Below are 22,139 nucleotides of genomic sequence, written 5' to 3' on the forward strand. Positions count from 1 at the left end.
GTGTGGTGGGATCACATCGGGTGCAATTCCCACACTGTGTCTCCAGTGTTGTCCCCTGTAGGGCTATGGGCCAGTGAGGGGCGTCATGTCTAATAGTGGGGCCAGCCATGTAGTCCTCTCTGTGGACTGGCTGCTCTAATCAGGGACATCGTCCTCTTACATCTCTTATAAACAATCCATACATCAATTGTTATTGAGCACATTTGTACATATGTTGCCCTCATCATTTCCAAAACATTTTCTTTCCATTTGAACCCTTGTTATCAGCTCTTTTTTCCTTTCCCTGCCCTCCACTCCAACCCTCATAAAATCTTGGTAATTTATAAATCATTTCTATTTCCATATTTTACACTGTCTGCTGTCTCCTTTCACCCACATTTCTGTCGTTTGTCCCCCCGGGGACGTCAATCATTGCTATTAGTTCCTCCTTTGTTCCCCTTCTCCACTCCCTCCCCCATACCCTCTTGGTATTACAACTCTCATTATTGGTCCTGAGGGGTTTATCTGTCCTGGATTCCGTGTGTTGAGAGCTCTTATATGTATCAGTGTACATGCTCTGGTCTAGCCAGATTTGTAAGGTAGAACTAGAGTCATGACAGTGTGGGGAGGAAGCATTAAACAACTAGAGGAATGTTGGGTGCTATACTGCACCCAAGCTGGCTCGTCCCTTCCTTATGACCCTTCGGTGAGGGGTTGTCCAATTTTCTAGAGATGGACTTTGGGTCTCCATTCCAAAGCTCCTTGTTCACATCGATATGACTGTTTGTTTTAGGTCTTTTCTCATTCACATCGATATGGTTGTTTGTTTTGGGTCTTCTAATGCCTGATCCTGTCAACACCTGATGATCACATGGGTTGGTGTGCTTCTACCACGTGGGCTTTGTTGCCTCCCTGCTAGATGACTGCTTGTTTAACTTTAAACCTTTAAGACCCCAGATGCTATATCTTCTAATAGCTGGGCACCATCAGCTTTCTTCACATTAGCTTATGCACCCATTTTGTCTTCTGGAAGGTGAGCATCACAGAATGCCAGGTTATTGGAACAAAGTGTTCTTGCATTGAGGGAGGGCTTGAGTAGAGGCTCAATGTCCATCTGCTTCCTTAATACTTAACCTATAAATATATGTATATAGACCATATTCCTATCATCATATATTTACATATTTACATATGTACATGCCTATGTTTATACCTCTATAAATGTCTTCTGCCTAATTCTTTCCTCTATTTCCTTTTACATTCCTCCTGTCCTACTCTTAATGTTCAACCTTCATTTAGCTCTCTGTACTTCCTCTTGGATACACTGCACTTGATCGAACCCCACCAGGTATTCTATGCCCTCGTCGCCATTGATTTTAGATCTCTTATTGCTCCCTTGTCCCAGGGTTTGTTGGCCCCCCACTCCCTTTTCCCCACCTCCCCCTCTCTCCTGTCCCGCCCCCCAGAATCACCAGTCCCATTGTTTTCACCCCAGGATTGCTTTTCCTGCCTACTTTGTATAGACATGAAAAGAAAGGAAAAACCAACAAAACAATAACGGAATAAATAGCTCCAGGTCTGTCTGCTGATCCCTATGAATGTTTTTTGATTGAGTCTGATGCAGTGCCAAGCCCTTCTCCTCAAGCCCAAAGTCTACTTTAAGGTGACCAGATGTTCGCTTTTGGCGGGACAGTCCCGATTTTTAACAATTTTTCCCGCGTCCCGCGGCGTTTTTAAAAAGTCCCGATTTTTGGAAAGAATGCACGACAAGCTAGGGTATATGGTTTTCGGCTGCCACGTGGCTATTTTGTCAGGATATGGGTTTTATCAATGGTATCCCACTTTACCAGTGTTAAAATCTGGCCACCTCAGTCTACTTTCACGATTTATTGGGGACTTTGTTGCTTTGTTCCCCTTGCTGCTCTGTTGTGTTCCCTTCATGTTATACCCTGGCTGGGTTCGGTGGAGGGGTTGTCAGACTGGGCACAATTCAGACAGCGTGTCCAGTGCTGGCCCCGTAGTGCTGTGGGTCAGGAAGGGGACATTGAGATGACATGATCTTGCTTGTTGAAAGTGAGCATGACTTGAGACACTTGCTGATGAAGATCAAGGATTGCAGCATTGGATTGTAGTATGGATTACAACTTAATGTAAAACAAAAGTATTACAAAATAAAGTACTTTTAACTGTAAAGTAAAATGGTGCACTATATATGCATTAAAAATCACAAGAGACTTCTTAATCATGTCTTTTTACAAATTTCTATAATAAACACAACTCGAAAAATTCACTACTGTCATCAAGTCGCTTGGAAGTAGGCATTTACAATTAACACAGATTGCAGAAACAGTAAGTAAAACTCCAAGTACATTTTCTACCTACTTGCACCAGGAATGAGCAAGCCAGTTGAGACCTTCTAGCTGATAATCACGGAGCTCCAGATTCTCCCCTCCTAAATATGCCGGCTGTTTCTTTAAGGCCACAAACCGGGGCCTCTGCTTCAAGGCCTGAAAAACAGAAATTAACAAAGCCAGGTGTGAGCAACCATTTCATCCTGCTCCTGTGCTAAGATGGTACAATTTATGTGCTCTAAGCAAAAGAGTAATAAGTTAAATTTCGCATCTGAAATCATCAACCCTTAAAACAGTACCATCACCACCACCACCCTTTTCTTCATGGCCTCTATTTCCAAGGCTGGGTTTCACCCTGAGACAAAGTACTTTTTAGTTACTGGATCCTTTCCTAAGTCCGCACTATCACCCGACAGCACTTCTCTTTATCACATCACCTCTACCCCCCGTAGCAATGAAGAGTCTCCAATTTTCAGAGGAGTACCTTTGATCTTACTCTCAACATTACAAAATACGCTTCTAGGAAAATCTGTCTTGTGCTAAGAGAGCCTTGCACATTTTCAAATGTAGCCTCCCTAACTTGAGCTCCCTAAGTGTGGTTTTGGTTTCAAAGATGCTGTTTCCATCATCAAAGGTTTGAAGAATTTCAGTGGCACAATGGTTAAAGCAGTAGGGTGCTAACCAGAAAGCTGCTTATCAGTCACTTACAGGGAGAAAAGACCTAGTAATCTGTTCCCATAAAGATTCTTGTATGAATCATGAACCTATGTGCAATCGAAGTAAACAAGGCTTGGTTCTGTTTCACCCTCACAGTTGTTACTACATTTGGGTCCCTTTTTGCAGACACTATGAGAAAGGCATCTCATTGAGCCTTTCCCTGTTGGTGACAATGTACTACGCATGAGGGGGTTCTCCAGGGAGGGTCCCTCCTGATAACATGTTCTATGTGTGTGAGAGCTAAGGAAACTTATGTGGCACTTCTACTCCGTCCTATTGGGCCACCGTTGAGTTGTAATTGACTCGATGCCACACAATAAAAATAAACGTGGTTTCTGTAGCCAAATCCATTTGGAAAATAGATTTTAAAAAGTTATTTCATTATCTTTATGTATTAACTGATTCCCTTGCCATGAGAGCAAAAGAAATAGATAGTGCTTGGGTACCATTTTGAATATTTTGAACAAATATTCTATAGAAGACTCATCAAAAGGGAAAAAACACAGAATAGAATTTTCCAATTCTCGTGGAAGTCTTGAAGATGTATTTCTTTTTTAAGGACAATCTTTAAACCTAAAACCATGTCTTCCTAAAATCAAATACCACTTAATGTAAATGTCTGTCTGACTTTGACATGATTTTCTTTTAAGAACGATCTGTATGAAATCCAAGTGACAATCAAAGATTAGATAGAAACATTAGGGGACATGAGCTTATGTTAATGACAGGAACAACTGAGAAAATGGAGGAAGGAGGGTGTAAGACAACTAGAAGAATGTAATTAATGTCACTCAACTATACCCACAGAAACTGGAGACTTGAACGTGCTGCTGTGCATAGTCTCAACAAAAATCAAAGAAATAAAATTTGGGTGGGGGGGAGACAATCCTAAGAGACACACACACACACACAAACAAAATTAGAGCTTGAGAAGCTTCCAAATACAGTGTGAGACGACTTTTGTTGCTCCTACTTCTCAGGGCTAACGGATGGATAGAGAGTTTTATTCAGGAGTGCTCTCTCTCCACAAGCATTTGTTCACAAAAGTCTTTCTTCATGGAATATATCTATAAAGATTCGTATTCCAGGGCAAGATATGACAAAATACCCATTTATAAACTATCAAGGGCTCATGAGGGAGGGGGGAGCGGGGAGGGAGCGGGAAAATGAGGACCTAATGTCGGGGGTTTAAGTGGAGAGAAAATGTTTTGAGAAACGATGTACAAATGCGCTTTACACAATTGATGTGTGTATGGATTGGGATAACAGTTGTATGAGCCCCTAATAAAATGTTTAAAAAAAAAAAAAAAAGATTCGTATTCCATGAAACTTCCTAAGAGAAGCAAGGCAAGCACAGGTTTACTTGTGCTTAACTCACTAACCTGTAGGGAACAGTTTCACAGATTAGTCCACTACAGAATCGCAAACAAGTACAAGGCTTAACTTGCTTATTAGATGGCACATCCCTGAGAGGGACTATAACTTTGAAAAGAGCCTTTGATTCTACAGGAAGGTGCTATGGGATTTAAAGTGAGACGGATGCCAGCCATACCAACATAAAGCATTTTTTAAAATATCATTTAAGTATCAAATTGTACAACATGTGAAATATAAGCCAATATAAAGATTAATTTTCACTGCAGATTAATAAGCATGCACCAATAATCTGTGCTTACTTTTAATCTCTACTTGCTTTGCTTATTGGAATCTTGATAGTATACTTGATAGGTGTCCATCTAGCTGTGCCTATAATCGGATTCCCTACACGAATCCCCCAAAATGCAGTTGTCCATCCCCTTCCAAACCTTCTCCATAATGATTCTCCTACGCAACTCTTCACTCTTACTACTCCCTTTGTTTTCACACTAAATAGGCCTGGATTTTTGTGACGTTTTACTGGCTGAAGCTTCTAGCTATTATAATTGCCGACTCCAGAGTCTCCACCACCGTACGATTAGATGAAGCTTTCTGAACAAAACACTGTCTTCATCTAGCTTTTCTAGCCACTAAAGTAGGCATCCCACTACTCACAAAATAAAGTTAAAATACTTTTTATGATATTCAAGACAATCAACATTTCGATCCACATGCACTTATCAGTATCACCATCCTTTCCAACCCTTTCTCCTGAAAGTACTGTGATTACACTTTAAGAACATCTTGAAAGTTTTCATGGGAGGACAATACACTTTGTCCAGACTTTGTCTAGACAGTACCAATGCATTTTCCAAAGGCCCGGGCCAGAGCCAGGTTCAATGGCCACTGAAGCTCACTTTATTCTACCTGCATGCTTTTTAGAGCACATATTTTCTTCCAAATTCTTTTGACTCCTCAATCTTACTCTGCTTTTCAAAGACCATGAGCTGGTGTCCCTAACAGAAAATCAACTTCTCAAAGACAGAACTCATAGCTTATAAATATTTTCATTCACTCTGAGCATCCAACCACACCACTTTATAGACGGGATAAATCTGAGAGAAAAACAGGAATTTTTTTGGGGGGGAGGGGGTATTTACAATTGATCCAGCAAATAAAAATCTGTATGTTTAGTTTCTAACTTAGAACTCAGTGACAGAGACCCTCTTTCCTATTCTTTCTTTTTTTAAAGTGCTTAAATCCTCTCAAGTGTTCCCCACATTATCCCGACTTCTAGTTCTGTAATTGTAAGAACACAGAAATAAGCGAAGGTGTTGAATGCATCATCCTTTCTGCTCTCATTATTTTTAATATTAAGGTTAAGTCCTCTTTCACTTCAAAAGGAGAATCAACTTTTACCTTTATAATATTTGCTCTTTCTGATATCTGTGTGACTCACCCTTTATATCAATATATCTTTCCCATAAAAAACAAGAGGCAGCAATCACCACACCTTGCATTCTCTTGTTGGGATGGTTTTTGAGTTGTTCCTACTGTGGAAGCTGTCGATACAGCTCTGGAATTTCTTCCCAATCAGGGCTTCATCTTCCCAGCTACACTCTGAATAGGGCAGTCCCATCCATTTGCATAGATACTCGGGTTCATTTGAAGGTGCCGGCTTGCGACTGTGAGCTATTTCATACATAAAAAATGTATAGATCAGGAACCAATCAATTAAATAAGGGAAATGATATCCTGTTTGATGTCAAATCCATGGAACATCAGGTAGCAATACAGTAAAGATTTTGTGAAACATGAACTGCTCCTAAATGATAAACATTTATAAATAAGATCTCGCTTACCTGGAAAATCTGTTTGACCCAATGTAGATTTACTTGTCTTCACAGCTAAATAAAATGAGAAAGACATTATTACCATAGCCAAAGGAGAGGGAATGAGACAAATGGCCGTCAAAATACCAATTTATACCCACTTAGCACACAAATACACCCTACTGTCTCACAGCTTTACGAATAAAGAAAACAAGTCTTTAATGGTCGTAGCTACCAGCCTGTTTCCGCTCTCGTCATAACGAAGCACCCCAGAAGGGTTGTTATTACCTCTATTAGCTCCCTTCTTATTCTTCTGGACCTCCCACAGTCAAGACTACACCCCACAAATCTATAAATCTACCTCAGCAGTTCCCCATCCCTGAAAAAACACTCATATAGATTCTGAGTCATAGGGATTCTAAGACTGTATATCTTGAGGGGGGCGAGGGGTATCAAGCATCATCTTTCTCCCTAAGAGGTGCTGATGGATTTGAACTGCTGACCTTGTGATTAACAACCCAACATTTACCCCACCACACCACCAGAACTCCCTTCACCAGCCCCTCACCTTCTGCCAAATTCCAGGACCAAGTTTCAGTCTTCATCCTCTCTGACTACTACTGTTTCCTACTTCTCAACCACAGGAAAACCTTGGCTTCCACTATGTTTCTCTGTTTCTCTCTTGGCTTTCCCTCCTCTCCTCACTCATTAGCTTTCTTTCTTAAGTCTCCTTTGCTGTTTTCTCCTCTTCTTTCTCACTTCCAAAACCTATAATGTCCCCAGACTTCCCTTCATACCACACACACTCGGTTTCTGCTTGTATCATGAAATCTTGAGTGTTAAGTACTATCTACATTTAGATAACTCTCAATGCTAACCCTCCAGCCCCAGTCAAGAATTCCAGTTTCACCTATACTACCAACTTCAACAACAGTCTCCACTTAGTGCACCAACTCGAACCTACTACAAATAGCAAAAGGGGCTCTTCATGTCCGCTCCCAGAACCAGATTCTCCCTGAGTCATTCCATTTCAGCAAAGGCACCTTGGTCTTCTCCAAGTATCTGCACAGCCAAAAACTGCACAGCATCCGTGATGCCTCTTTTTCTCATTCCCTCATACAAACTTACAAGCAAATCAGGTTGGATTTGCCCCTCAAATAAATCTACGCTATTTGTCAATTCTCAAAAGAAAACCCACAAAAATGCATTTATTTACATTACTCCCCAAAGTAACAGTCTTTATTCCTTGGATGAAACTGCCAGAATAAGTTTCTCTGTACTTACCTATTATTCTTTCTACTATCTGATACTGTTTGTTCAACTCTGAGGCCAGCTCTTGTTGGCAGTTAAAGTATTCTACATCTTCAGGAGAAACTTTCCCTAGCCTGGATAAAAAGTACACAGAAAAAGTACATATTAATTAGATTTTTGGAGATTCATGCACATACATCAAAGCAAAAGTCAAAGGCAGTTAATAAAAACTTACATTTTCTCCCCTCTGTCTCTTAGTAATCTTTTACTAACTAGTAATTAGGCTAGACTTTACCCACACCAAAAAAATATATATAGTTTTTGAAAACTTTATCATTGGTTACTTCTGTTCACCTTGCTAAGGTGACCTTATCCACAGAGAAACTTAAAAGCAACTTTTCATCTGACAAATTTATAAATCTAAATAAATAGGAATAATGAAGCTGTCTTCCAGATTATAAAAAAATAAAAACATACCTTTTCTCATATGTGTATGGGTTTTGAGATTGATTTAATGTGGCTTTTTTTGAAAACTAGTTATTCTTACTTCCAAAAACCTTTAAAAGGAAAACAGCAGCAACTTGAAATTAGATTATTACTATTCTGAGGACTGTTAGTTATAACCTACCCGATGTGATGTTTTAAGCGGCCATCAAGTCGATTCCAGCTCATGGCCACCCCGTGGTGGTACACAGCAGAACTGCTCCCCAGGTGACCCTGACCGTCCTGCCTGTCCCCGGGCAGAGCAGACTGCCCGGGTTTTCCTCACATAGTATCAGTGGGTGGAGGGGTGGGGTTATACCGCCATCTCTAAGTTTGAAATCGAGCACACACCACCACCTACGGAACTTAGACCCGTAACTCAGGTATATAAATAATATCATCTCTGGTTTGCTAAAAAGGATACTTTGTATAGTAGTAATACTATCATTAGAACCCATCTGTTTCTAACACTAACACAGAAGAACCTGAGCAGAATGGCTTAGGGTGACTTGATACTCAGGTGACTTAACTAAGGTGTGTTGGTGCTGTTGCTCCAAAGACATGGGGCTTCATATGGAATCTAACATGCCCGCAATTTTAGAATTTCTCTGAATTGTCTCCTTCCTATCATTACACATATGGCGTAAAACCCAAATTTTAACTTCTGTGTATGATAATCGTTGAGTTCTAGAATAACAATTCCTCACATCTTCCCACATCAAATAGCAAAGTGCTTAGGCTTATGAAGGCTTTAGACGCAGGCTGCCAGAACTCAAACCTTGCCAACCCTTGCAGAGTTGTTACTGGCTAACTCCGTGTCTTGATTTTCCTACAGTACAACAGGGACCATGGTAGTATGAATGTCACAGTTTCATTGTGAGGATTAAAGGCATGTGTGAAAAGTGCTCAATAGTATAGTCACTATTAAATTCCATACACCTGGTCACTATATACAAAAGCACATGTCTTCAGATCACAATTTTATAAAAGTGTAAATGCAAATAGCCCCTAGTCCATCTGAACAAAACAGAATTTGAGATCCTGCATAGCTATATTCTCCATGCATTCGTTAAAAATCTCCCTTCTCTCAGGCTGCAAATAAACTTCTTTAAATCCAGGATGGGAAATGTACCATTGTTTGATTTCATCCTCTTTCTTCTTGAAGTTCTCTAGTTTTTTTAGGCCCTTCACTTTCTGTTGCTGTAAAGATTCTTCACTCTCCCATGTGCTGTGGATATATGACCAACCCTTCCATTTGATGAGGTATTGGACTTCACCTTCATCCTTTTCACTGTCAAAGTCAGCACTAGGGTCTCCACTAGCTTCAACTGCATAGACTGTAGTAGAAGCTCCAGTTGCTGCAAAAGAACCCAGTTAAACTTCAAAGAGAGTTTATCAATAAACCAGGCCTTAGATAACTTCCCAAGTAAGCAATCTGTTAACAGTCCCTTTTTTGGGTAAAGCACATACAAAATGGGAATATAAAACTACAAAGGGTAGAAGCAATTTCATCCCTCCCCATAAAAAGCTGATTTTCATATTTAATAAATTACTCCAAAATTGCAGGTAAAGTAAAAAAATCCTGTGTCCAAATATAGTAAAAATAGAATGGCAACATCCTTTCGTTTTGGCCCCTACTCGCTTAGAAAATAAATCCCTTTCCTCATGAATATTAACAATAGGTAAGATAATCAGAGTACCTCCTCACCTACCAACCCAGCCAATGTTCTCCCTCACTGCCCAACTGAAGTGAAACTGAAATTTTTAAGGAAAAGGAAAAGGCTTTAAGTATTAATTTGTGTTACTTCATAAAAGGTTGCTTTCAAGCACGGAGCTTCAAGATATCTCAATTAGAGTGAAAAAAAAAAAACCACCCTTAGAAAATGTTCCTCTGTAGTTTGATACTTTTACATGGACATTCAGAAATAACCAAATAAAGGTGGAGCTGCTTAATGTTACAGAGTAAATACCTCTACTACACTATGGCTTTATAATAACCATTATAGCTTACTTTTAAAATCCCTAGCACATTTGAACATAACCACTGGTCCCCAGCTGTGGGACTTGAGGACGTGGTCGGAAAAAGACTTTCATGTTGAACAAGAAAGATGAGTGTGGACTGAAATTCTTCAGTTAAAAACCTGGCCTTAATAAGCAGCTGTAAGAAGCAACCCGTTCCCCAAAGGCACACACCTCCTTTCTTGCCTACTCTGGAATCCAACACCTTTTCAATAGTTTCACTATTGTCTTGCTGCTCATCGAGTCCTTCGCCAGTCATTTCAATGAGGTCATCGGAGTCGGTCTCAAAGTCATCGTCTTCTTTGTAACTGCAAGACAAATTATACTGGCTAAATGAGAAGCTACCACCATCGATACCATCACTAGACGAAGGGATCGTGTGTGTGTGTGTGTGTGTGTGTGTGTGTGTGTGTGTGTGTGTGTGTGTGTTAGAGAGAGAAGACAGACACACACAGAGATTTTCATGAAAGTTCATAGAACAAATTGGTTTTCTATTCAGCAATTTAAACATTCTGTTTCCCACGATACAGCAGCCCTCTTCCTACTTCCTCCTTGTGTTTCCCCTTTCCATCCTGTCCTACACCTTCCTATTTACTGAACTTTACTTGTGGGCAAACATGACGGCCCTTTTGATCTCATACAACTGAATGCTCTAAGAAATACATGCCTCCCTGGTATTGCTGTCCCCTTGACTGGTCTATCTATTGTTTGACTGAAAGTTGCCCACAGGAGCTGGAGGTGAGATCAGCTCCATCTTTACAGTGTGGCCACAGGCCACAGTCAGGGGGCAGACACACTATATTCTGTTGATCCCAACATATTATTTTATAGATCAGCCAGTCATTGGACTTCAGAGTTTGTTTGTTTTCTTCCTTAAAGTATTGCTTATTTATACATAATTACAGAAAGTTAACTCACATTTCAAAATAAACACTAATTTTAATTCTAATGCCTTATGTAAAGCATGATACAGAAAACTATAATGAAAGAAATATATTGCTCCCATTTTGTTTGGCAAAGAGAAATGCGTCATTTAAAGCATTTCGACTCTTTACTTGTATCTCAATAGGAAGAATATAAAATTCAAGTATTCCTGAATTGTTGAGATAGTAAATGTCTATCATACAAGGGAGTACTCCCAAAAACCTGGAATTTTCCCCAAAAGCTACGTATTTAATTTTTTGTACAAAACAGCCGTATCACCTTCAAAGTACTCTCCATTACACTTAATACATTTGTCGAATCTGAGATTCCATTCTTGGAAACCTTTTTCAAATACATCTGTTTGGATGGCTATCAGCAGCACCTCCCTCATTTTTTTCTTCACCTCTTTTACATCAAATCTCAAATCACTGTCCTTTCATATCACTTTCTTCATTCGTGGAAACAAAAAGAAGTCGCACAAAATGAGGTCAGGTGAGTAAGGTGCATGGGACAAGATAGGCATGCTGCTTTTTGCCAAAAATGACACACTGAGATGGCTGCGTGAGCAAGTGCACTGTCATGGTGGCAAAACCAGTCCCCCGTGTGCCACAGATAAGGCCTTTTTTGTCCTATACTGTTACATAATCTTTTCAGAACCTCGACATAGAAAGCTTGATTAACAGTCTGACCTGGAGGAATGAACTCCAAATACACCATCGCCCTCACATCAAAAAAACAAATGACCATAACAAACAAAATGACCACCAGGTTTTTTTGGGGTACCCCCTTGTATGTTTACTATTAATGGGTTAGGAGTCCTACCAAGAAAAAAAACACATCCTGGATGCAGTCCAAGGAGCCCAAGTGGCACCACAGTTAAACCATTTCTGTTGAATGGTCCACACTTTAAGTAGAAAGTTCAACCCCACCAGCCACTTCTTGGGAGACAGAATGTGACAGTCGGCTTCAGTAAAGATCCAAGTCTTGTAACCCTACTCTGACCCATTATGTCACCGTGAGTTGGATCTGAAAGCAACAGGTCTGGGTCTTCTGGATACAATGTGACATTAAGAAAAAATGCTAAACTATACATTAGTATACTCAAAAATAAACATAATTTTGTAAATATTAACTGAGCACCATTGAGCAAGTTACATCTCCAGGGCTCAGTTTTTCCAACTCTACTTAAACCAAGAGAAATCTGCATATCATACAAGAGAAAGTCAAATGTCTTTTGGTTCCTATAAAATAAAATGTTTACACATATATACTCCTTTATTTCCATTTCTATTAATGCTTCAGATTCGACTAGTAACCTCAGAAAAATGATACCCAAAGTACCCGAAGATCAATAAATAAGTTGAACCTCTGAAAAATCAGTGATTCATTGAGCAAAATTCGGAATTGAACTGTCTTCTGAATGGCTTTTCTGAAAAAGCAGTGTTTATTAACTGAGGATACTGCAACTAAGGCACAATGACACAACATGAATTTGGAGCAGCTCCTTTACAGAAATGAAGGCTTGAAAAAAAGAAGAAAGAAGTGAAGGCTTGACATGAGCAGCTGCCATGCTTTCCACGTGCTTTCTAGCTCAACTTCTGCCAAAAAGCAGACGGAATTGATGAATACAATATCAGGCCACAGGTACAATCTTGGACACGTCAGATGCAAATCTGAATCACCTACACTATTGCCCTCACACCCAGGAAAATCCCATGGGGCACAATTTACCTAACAATTTTAGCTGCTCGGCGACGAGTTTGCCTTTTAGGAGCTTCATCATCTTCATCATCGTCATCGGAAGAATCTTGTTTTTTTCTTTTTCCACGTTGAGGTTTAGGCTGCTTTTTAACACGGGGTTTAGGTACTGTTCTAAAATGAATAAAGAAAACATGATAATGTTTTTACTCTATCATTTGATGCCTACTTCAAATCTGTACAACTTTCCCAGAAGAAACAGAACATATGTAGCATTTACTTAAAGAGTTACTAAAAATGCACAATCCTGAGTAGCACTCCCTAAAATTCTCATTCACCTTAAATATGTGTTTTGAACTTAAGCCCAAAGGTCATTCTAATGCTCCTAGTCCTCAGTCATTTACAGATCACCACCAGGGTTCTGAGACCATGGGCTTCAACTTTCATTAGCATCACTGGAGATGTTAGAACACACGTGCAGCATATTGCTGATGACCCCTTTAAAGGGCAACTTGTAAATATCTGTATCATACTTACAGACACAATAATTCAACTCCTAATAATTTATCCTACACATACATACCCTCACAGGCATAAGCTGTGCACTGTAGTCAGAACCAACTGGACAGCAAAAGGTTTCAGTAACATCATTTGCGATAATAAAAAAAAATTTATGAAGAGGAAACCCCTATATCAGCAGTTCTCAACCTGTGGGTCGCAATGCCTTTGGGGGTCGAATGATCCTTTCACAGGGGTTACCCGATTCCTAATAGTAGCAAAATTATAGTTCTGAAGTAGCAACGAAAATATTTTTATGGTTGGGGGTCACCACAACATGAGTAACTCTATTAAAGGGTCGCGGCATTAGGGAGGTTGAGAACCACTGCCCTAAATGTTCACCAACTAGAAAAAAGTTAAAAATGAGTGAAATATTGTTTAACCATAAAATTATTATTTTCCATGTACTGATATGAAAATATTTCTAAGATAAGGAAAGACAATTACAGAATGAGATGAAGACTATGGAACCATAAGGGGAAAAGATCAAGAAATAATAGGACATGTATTATTCTTAAGCTGCTAACTGCAAGTTCGGTGGTTCAAAGTACACCAGTCACTCAACCGGAGAAAGCTGTGACTACCTGATGCTGTAAAGATTTAGTGTCAGAAAAAAAAGAATGAAAAAAAAAAAGATTTAGTGTCAGAAACCCCTATATAGGGTTGCTTTGGATCAGAATCAATGTGATAGCAGTGAGTTTAGCTTGAGTGCAAAAAATATAGCTGAAAAGTCTAAGAAACTGTGCTACAGATCTACTGAGACAGATTAAGGAGGTATTTCCTGGAGTAATTCCAATCCACAGCCCAGTCAGAGAGCCATAGTCCAGGAGCTCACTTAAGGAAATTTTTCCCAAATAGTCTATCAATGGTGAAAATTGGTGAAAGGAAGGGAAACAGTTGCTGTTATACCTACTATACCTAATCCTACAGAGATGATCAGGGATTAGGAAAATAACAGACACAACTGAGAAGGCAAAATTGAGAGTAAAATCCCAGGGCTGAGATTTAACTCAATTGGAAAACAACAGACAAACTCAGATGAATTTTACTGCCGGGATGCAGGAACAGTGGCTGTAAATAGCCAGAAATTAAAGATTTTAGACTTTGAGGTTAAGAAGCCGTATCAAGGACACTTCACAGGGACCAATTGTAGTGGTGTACTGGGTTTTAAGTTGGGCTATTGACTGTGAAGTCAGCAGTTCAACTCCACTACAAAGCTGAGGTTTTGTGCTTCTGTAAAGATGTACAGCCTGGGGAGCCCTAAGGAGCAGGTCTACTCCATCTTACAGGGTGGCTGGGAGTAAGAATTGACTCAATGCAATTGGTTTGTTTGTTTACACAGATAATTACCTAACTAGAGAATATTTTCTATTAGCTAGAGAGTACAAATGTTTTATTGATGAAATTCACTATAATAGTCACTAAGAACATTTTTTGTTATACTTATTTACAATGAGAACAGAATATATTTTGCCCAATAATTTCACTTATTTGAAACTCAGATTTAGTATTCCTATCATCATGTGGCATAGTGGATTGATCATACAATGGGCTGTTATCCACAAGGGCAGCAGTTAGAAACCACCAGAAAAATGAGACTTTCTATTCCCATTAAGTTAGTCTTGGAAAACCGCAAGAGGCAGTTCTATCCTCTCCTACATGGCTTATACATGTCAGAATTGACCCAATGGCAGTAAATTTGGTTTCCTTTTATTTTAATTGCCTTCATAACAATTATAAATGTTCGTCTACTCCCCTTATGGAAGGATCACAGGGAGGAGACGAACCAGTCAGGGTGCAGTGTAGCAATGATGAAACATACAACTTTCCTCTATTATAAATGCTTCCTCCCCCCTCACTATCATGATCCCAATTCTAACTTACAAATCCGGCTAGACCAGAGGATGTACACGGGTACAGATAGGAACAGGAAGCACAGGGAATCCAGAGAGGATGATCCCTTCAGGACCAGTGGTGAGAGAGGCCATACTGGGAGAGTCGAGGGAGAGTAGGGTAGAAAGGGGAAACCAATTACAGGGACCTACATATAACCTCGTCCCTGGGGGACGGACAACAGAAAAGTGGGTGAAGGGAGATGTGGGACAGTGTAAAATATGACAAAATAATAATGTATAAGTTCTCAAGGGTTCATGAGGGAAGAGGAAGTGGGGAGGGAGGAGGAAAAATGAGGAGTTGATGTCAGGGGCTTACGTGGAAAGCAAACATTTTGAGAATGGTGAGGGTAGCGAATATAAATGTGCTTTACACAATTGATGTATGTATGGATTGTGATAAGAGTTGCCCCCAACATTTAAAAGAAGAAAAGTAGAGGCGAGAAGCATCTGCTACATGCTTTTCATATGCCAGGAACCCTGCTCATTTCTTTACATGTTTATCACACTGAATCTTGTACGGTTTAGACTAGCTTTATCCAATGAATTTAGTCTTTGTTCTGTATTCTGTGAGATAGTACCATTGCCCCAAATAAATGTTGGAATCTCCCTAAAAATATATAAATAAATAAATGATCATCTATAAAAATTACTCATAGCTACAGGTCATAGAACAGGCAGTGAGCGGGATAGATTTGGACAGTAAGTCACAGTTTGACACTTCATCCTTTTTAATACTGAAAGAAGGTAAACTTTTCCTGGGGCTTGTCTGCCTTCTGTCTCTCTCACCAGTAACTTGTATTACCATCTGTCTGAGCCAAATAATCAAAATTCCTTGCATTTCAGCCTACCTGTCTTTGTATCCTCAGAACTTTGTGCTTAATGTTATACAGATATGAATAAAGTAATTAACAGTAGAGTAAATGCTTTAAACCTGCCACTGTTTTTAACTTATGAATTCCTTCTTCCTAAAAGAATTTTTACACTAAAGACATAGGGAGATTTTTCTTTTTTCGTTTTTTCCTTTTGGGGGGGGGGGGTTGTTTTCTTTAAGTTAAAAGGTATATTCTCCCCTCCTATGTCTGTCTGCCGGGGAGTAAGACTCGATAACCATTCACCGTCAGTTAGACACCATCATTTCAATGTCCACATTGACTTAGCCCATTTGTGGGAACCTTATGGCTGGGGATGATATAATGTGAACCACAGACTTTCAAAGCCCAGAGTCATCACACACTGTAGCCAAAATTACGGAGATTGTTCCAGAATGCAAAGTAAGCTAGTCCGAGCACAGATGCTCATCAGGCAAAAATACAGTACCACCTTCTGGGGATGGGTCTCCTGGATTTCACTTTTTTTTGCTCTGGTTCACTCTCTGCACTAGTGCCTTGATCCTGCTCATCTTCTGAGGCCTCCCGTTTCCATTTTTCTCTGCAATCAAAAGCAAAATATTTTGTCTTACATTCTTCCAGGTAAACAACATGAGAAAACCAACTTCATTCTGACTATCTCAAAGATAGAACGTGCATATTTTAAATAGTATGCTAAAAGATTTATTTGAGGTCCATTCAGTTTGAGTTGTGATCCTTCTGGTGCTATTTTAAGAAAATTTTAAAAACCGTAACTAAGATGTATTTTTTAAGTAATTTTCTCTAAAACCAGAAAGTTGCCATCCAACTTCTCATGTTCCATTGTGATTCACTGCTACCACTGACAAGGAAATAGGAAAAATACCTATTAGACCAGCAGTCTTCAAATCTCACTGTGTATCAGAACCACCTAAAGAGCTTACTAAACAGATTTCTGAGCCTTTGTCACAGAATTTCTGCTTCAGAAGGTCTGGTATGAGGCCTGAGAATTTACATTTTAACAAATTCACGATAATACTGATGTTGCTGATTAGAAACTTGAGACTCACTAACCTAGATACGAAGGAGCCTGGGGCCCAGTGGTTAAGCACTCAACAATAAGCCAAGAAGTCAGTGGTTCAAACCCACCAGCCAATCCACAAGAGAAAGTTTTAGCAGTCTGCTTCCATAACCCTCTAGGGCAGTTCTACTCTATCCTGTAGGATCACTCTGAGTTGGTATCAACTCAAAGGCAGTGGGTTGGTGAGAAGGTTACGTACTAGGCATTTCAACCTTGCTAGAACAGTCCCTAAATTTACTTTACTATAATAAACCAGATAATCTGTGTAACTAAGTATGTTCCTTTACTCCATAAAATTGTATAAGGCTTGAAAGCCATATCTTCCAGGAACCCAACTACCTCAGTGTGTCAATCTTACATGAAGACCAAAAAAGTTAATACAAAACCTAACTCAATTCTCACTTGTAGAGAAGGCATTTGTAATAGCTACCAGGCGTGAAATTCCTAGGTAAAAGGTTATAGGCAAGTGCCTGTAGTTTCTTGATCAACAACTGTGCTTTGGGGTCTCTGCCTAGGGAATGAAGTCATGCTAAAGACAAATGTTGCCAAAGTCTAAAGTCAAATGGAAACTCCTCATGGAGAAGATGAAGTATGAGCTAAAGCGTGGGAGCACGTTGAATGAGGGTGGCTGCTCTGCAGATTACTGAGAAGATTCTACAAGCTACAAGTAAGGTGACCAGGCGTCCCGCTTTGGGCGGACAGTCCCGATTTTTAACAATTTTTCCCATGTCCCATGGCATTTTTAAAAAGTTCCGATTTTTAGAAAGAATGCACGACAAGCTACAGTATACGGTTTTCAGCTGCTATGTGGCTATTTCGCCAGGATATGAGTTTTATCAATGGTGTCCAGCTTTACCAGTGTTAAAATCTGGTCACCTTATACAAGAGTCACCCTATCCCTGAACTGGCAGGGACCTTAGAAAAGAGAGCCTTTCCTACTGAGGCATTTTTATGGCATTACTCAAGTTCTCTTAGCACCTAGTGCCTACATATCCATTCCATCTCTTCAACATTAGCTGACTTTCTTGCAGGTAAGAATTTTTTTGTTGTTTTGGTTTTTTATACCAGAGCTTAGCACAAAGGCAAGGAAACTGACTTCTAAGACAGTAAGGTCTACTACCACTTTTCTAATAAATTGACTCTGTTTAAAACAAAACCTACCTTATATTTAATTACACTATTGGGCACCTATCTTATTCTGCTTCCCTAGAGTCTAGAACAATACAGATTTGCTTAAGAATTCAAAGACCAGAAGGTGCTGGCAGGAGTAGGCATTTTCTTTTAGAACAGGTCCAGAACAGTTTATCTTTCAAAAGAAGCTCACAGTCAAACTGTGGAGAAGTGATTTATTGGGAAGCAAGCTTGAAAGAACATTAAGAATCATGAAAGAACAGATCAGAAGAGAAGTATGACTCTCCAGGAATTGAGAAATTAAATGCGCACAGCCAATGATGCCCACTTATATAACTGTGGGAAATTAACATGACAGCAAACATTAAGTGGACGTTGAACTTAGAACTTTCCAGTGAAGTTACAGATATACAAACTTAAGACGAACAGAGGGACTAAGAATCACCAAATATGAGAGATGATGAAAAAAATTGGCAGATCAACTGGTTCAAGGCCTTCAACACAGGAAAGGAACAGAAGCCCAATGAGAATAAGCTGCTTGTTCATAGGGCAAACCCCAAGTACTCCCCACCATATCCCACCTAAAACCAAAGAATATGAACGGAAAGTCTTATACATTCTTGGAGGGGCTAAACAATGGGCCTGGCTTCCTCAAGGCCTACTTAAATTTGTGTTTATGTGTATTTGAAGTCTTGTTATAATGTTCAAGAATAAAAAGGAAGAAAGTAAATGACAAGCATCATTACTAAATGATAAGAAAGCAATGATGGTGAGAAGAAGGATAAGTGACCAATAATTATACACCTCCGTTATAGGGCTCTGTCACATGTTAAACCACCATTCAGTCTCACATTACTTACAGTATATACTCGAGCATAAGCCAACCCGAATATCAGCCAAGGCACCTAATTTTAACCACAAAAACTGCATTAAAAATGTGAAAAACTCGGCTTACACAAGTACAAACAGTAATTTTTATAAAATCTAATTTTTTATGAGGAAAAGTAGACTCTTCCACTGAGTCATTGCAAAGGGGCTACAAGGAGGAAGAAGAATCTAAGCTAGGAGACACTGAGTGAAAAGCTACATGTATCAGAAAAGACTGGGATGGCCAGAGCTAACCCTAATAGAAGTTAGAATGGAATGGGATTTTTGCCAAAATTTTGGAACTGAGGAGGAAAATGGCCACATTTAGCAAAAAAGTTCCCAAGATAATGTAAACAATTAAAAATCAGAATGCAAATCAACTGGATATAGTTGATTGACAGGAACCTGGAAAGACACACAACACAAATCTAAACTGTTAAGGACAACATGGACTAAAATTACTTTAAAATATGAGTGTGCTTCAAAAAGTTCATGAAAAATGGAACTAAAAGGCAAAGCAATCTTCTGACAAACGCTCTGAAGGCCCCTCCCCCGCCCTGATGTGACAGATGTGAGCCACAGCATAGTTGCCAAGGCGTTGCTATGACTGTCTCCAAGAGGCAAAAGAAGGCAGTTTCTGTCTCTTTCACTTTAGAAAGAAAATTGGAAAAATGGGGAAGCTGCTGAACTTCAATTCTCAGCAGATTCTCCCTCAGAGGATAGCTTTCATGAACAAGTTCCAAATAAGAAATTGGGCTAAGAATTCCTTTTTACGATGTTAAGTCTATGATAACTTCCTGAATCAAAACACTAAGAATAGCTATGATACCAAGAAAAAAGCATCACGTGATGACGGCTAAGGTATTTTAAGATTCCAGTTGGGAGAAATGATTATGGAGCCATTATAGTTTGGCTTGAAGTAACACTTGTAACAAATTAACCAGCAAAATTACATACAACATTTGCCGAACTTGGATAATATTATTAAGTATTACATGAAAAAGAGAATTTAAAGATAAAAACAGCATGAGGGAGTTAAGTAAAATTCAAGGTTTCGTTTGACTATAAATCAGGGATTACCCCCTGAGGTCAGGTCAAGTCCCATAAATGGGGTGAGATGGCGAATCCATGGCCCATGCACAGGTAAGATAGCTTATAAACCATTAACATGGGGTAGCAATGGTGTTTTTTTTTCCCTGAAGCAAGAAATTTATATTATGTACCATCCTCAATTTTCACATTGGCAACTATTAAAAGTGTATTCTTCAAAAACTATCAATGCCATAAAAGCAGAGAATGGCTGTGAAAATACTCTAGGTTAAAGAAACATGAAAATTATTACATTTTAGTAGAGATGAAAAATGCTATATATTATTGGAATTATAATATAAAATGGTTGAAATGGCAAATGTTTCATTGCATATTTCATCACAAAAAATTTGAAAATGTTAAAAATCATTGGATTAAATGTAAAACTGGAGTATGACTTAGACAAACGTATTGTAGAATGTTAAAATTATTCCATTTCAAAGTACACTATACTTTTGAAAGAGATCAATCTGATTCTTAGGAGTAAGTATTTATGGGTAAAAATACATAAAAACTTACTTTCAAATGGTTCAAATATATATATATAGACATTGTATGTGCATAATCCAAATGATAAAGCAAATTAGATAAAAATGTCAATCATAGGTGAATCTGGTTTAAGCATACAGCATTTTAAAAGAATTTTTTATTAATCATTTTCTTGGGACCTCATTGTAACAATTCATACTTCAATTAATCAAGCATAATTGTACAATTGCTGCTACCACGTTTCTTTTTCTTCTTTTTTTCTTTGCCACCAGTTTATAACATTTTCTTTCTTCTTGAACTCCTTGTTATCAGCTCTTTATTATGCCTCCCCATCCTACCCTCTAGGAACCCTAATTACAATATTATGTATTAATGTTTTAACTTATTTATGTGTGTATGTATTTATTTTTGCTGTATCTTACATCCTCCAATTTATTCTTTTGCCTGTACTTTCACTGTCATTCCCCTCATGTGGGGTTATACAGGCCTCATGGCTGTCAGGTTCCCCCATCTTCCTGTACCCTCATGGAATCATTGCTCCCATTACGGTTTCAAAAGGGTTATATCTATCTTGGCTTTCTTGCATTGATTGATCTTGATTATACAAATGGACCTATGCAGGTCTGACAAGAATAATGGGGTAAAACAAAGTCCATAAGGGTAAGGGGAAGTAATATAATACTGATCTAGAGGGTAGTTATTTTTCATCAGTGCTATACCTTAGAACTATCCCTTCCATGTGTCCCTTCTGCAAGGGACTGTCCAATTATTTTACAGGTGGATTTTGGGTCTCCACTTTGTCCACACTCCTTCACATCAATGTTATAAACACACATTTCTTATACCATTTTTATTCTTGCAACTTTTCTCAAGTCTGAACTCAATTCCCCCCAAATTAAATTTCTTTTGAAGAAAAACAGGTCTAAAATCTCTACAATTTTATAAACGCAAGCAATTCCCAAGGTTTATACTTAATTTCCACCCCGTGAGTCTGTCAATTCTAAACTCAAAACAGTATGCTACACCTGCTCAGATCACAGAAAGCCCAATATTGTTGTGTCTTGCAAATTACTTTAGCAGGTGTACAAACTCCTCTGAGTATACTGCTCTCGGGATGAAAACTGTCTCAGAAAAAAAAAAAACCCTGAGATCACCAATACTGCCCAGTTATCCAAAGAATGGCAGGAAGCCCAGTGCCCAAATACATCAAGCGTACGAACAACTTTAGCTCATGGTGAATCCCTAAGAAAAGCCCCGGGCATGGAAACTGGAATACAGAGGCGACACGCCAAGCTGAAAATAACTAAGAGATTGTACTCAGCAGAAGGGTCATGAAGGCCAGTGAGAGTTGCAGACTTTGGGGAGCTCTTAGAACTGGTAAGAGGAAGAAACCTAAGTACTGAAGGTGGACACCAAAGAATGTCCAATGTGATATTTAACTCACTACCATTAAGTTGATTCGGACTCACGGTGACCCTATAGAACAGTAGAATAGTCCCTGTGAATTTTCAAGGCTTAAAATCTTTTCGGAAACAGAAAGCTTTCTCTTTCTCCCATGGGATTTATTATACAGA

The 22,139-nt window shown here is 39.1% G+C and overlaps 1 protein-coding gene across 4 annotated transcripts in view; it reads right to left on the bottom strand.

Moving 5' to 3' along the window:
- The window catches only part of CHD2 (chromodomain helicase DNA binding protein 2), a 151,576-nt gene that overhangs the window by 95,788 nt on the left and 33,649 nt on the right, over nucleotides 1-22,139 (bottom strand). For 3 of the 4 annotated variants that reach the window (XM_004709862.3, XM_045296518.1, XM_045296516.1), the window contains 8 exons: nucleotides 16,384-16,491; nucleotides 12,644-12,784; nucleotides 10,163-10,296; nucleotides 9,102-9,327; nucleotides 7,520-7,620; nucleotides 6,266-6,310; nucleotides 5,917-6,095; nucleotides 2,362-2,486 (listed from right to left, as the gene is read on the bottom strand). In XM_004709862.3, coding sequence (XP_004709919.1) covers nucleotides 2,362-2,486; nucleotides 5,917-6,095; nucleotides 6,266-6,310; nucleotides 7,520-7,620; nucleotides 9,102-9,327; nucleotides 10,163-10,296; nucleotides 12,644-12,784; nucleotides 16,384-16,491 — 1,059 coding nt within the window. The remainder of the gene's footprint in view (nucleotides 1-2,361; nucleotides 2,487-5,916; nucleotides 6,096-6,265; nucleotides 6,311-7,519; nucleotides 7,621-9,101; nucleotides 9,328-10,162; nucleotides 10,297-12,643; nucleotides 12,785-16,383; nucleotides 16,492-22,139) is intronic. The other variant, XM_045296517.1, reaches the window with a different exon arrangement.

This window comes from Echinops telfairi, unplaced genomic scaffold (genome assembly GCF_000313985.2).
Source record: "Echinops telfairi isolate 266 unplaced genomic scaffold, ASM31398v2 ScPeMD7_7409;HRSCAF=8447, whole genome shotgun sequence".
Classification (NCBI taxonomy): Eukaryota; Metazoa; Chordata; class Mammalia; order Afrosoricida; family Tenrecidae; genus Echinops; species Echinops telfairi.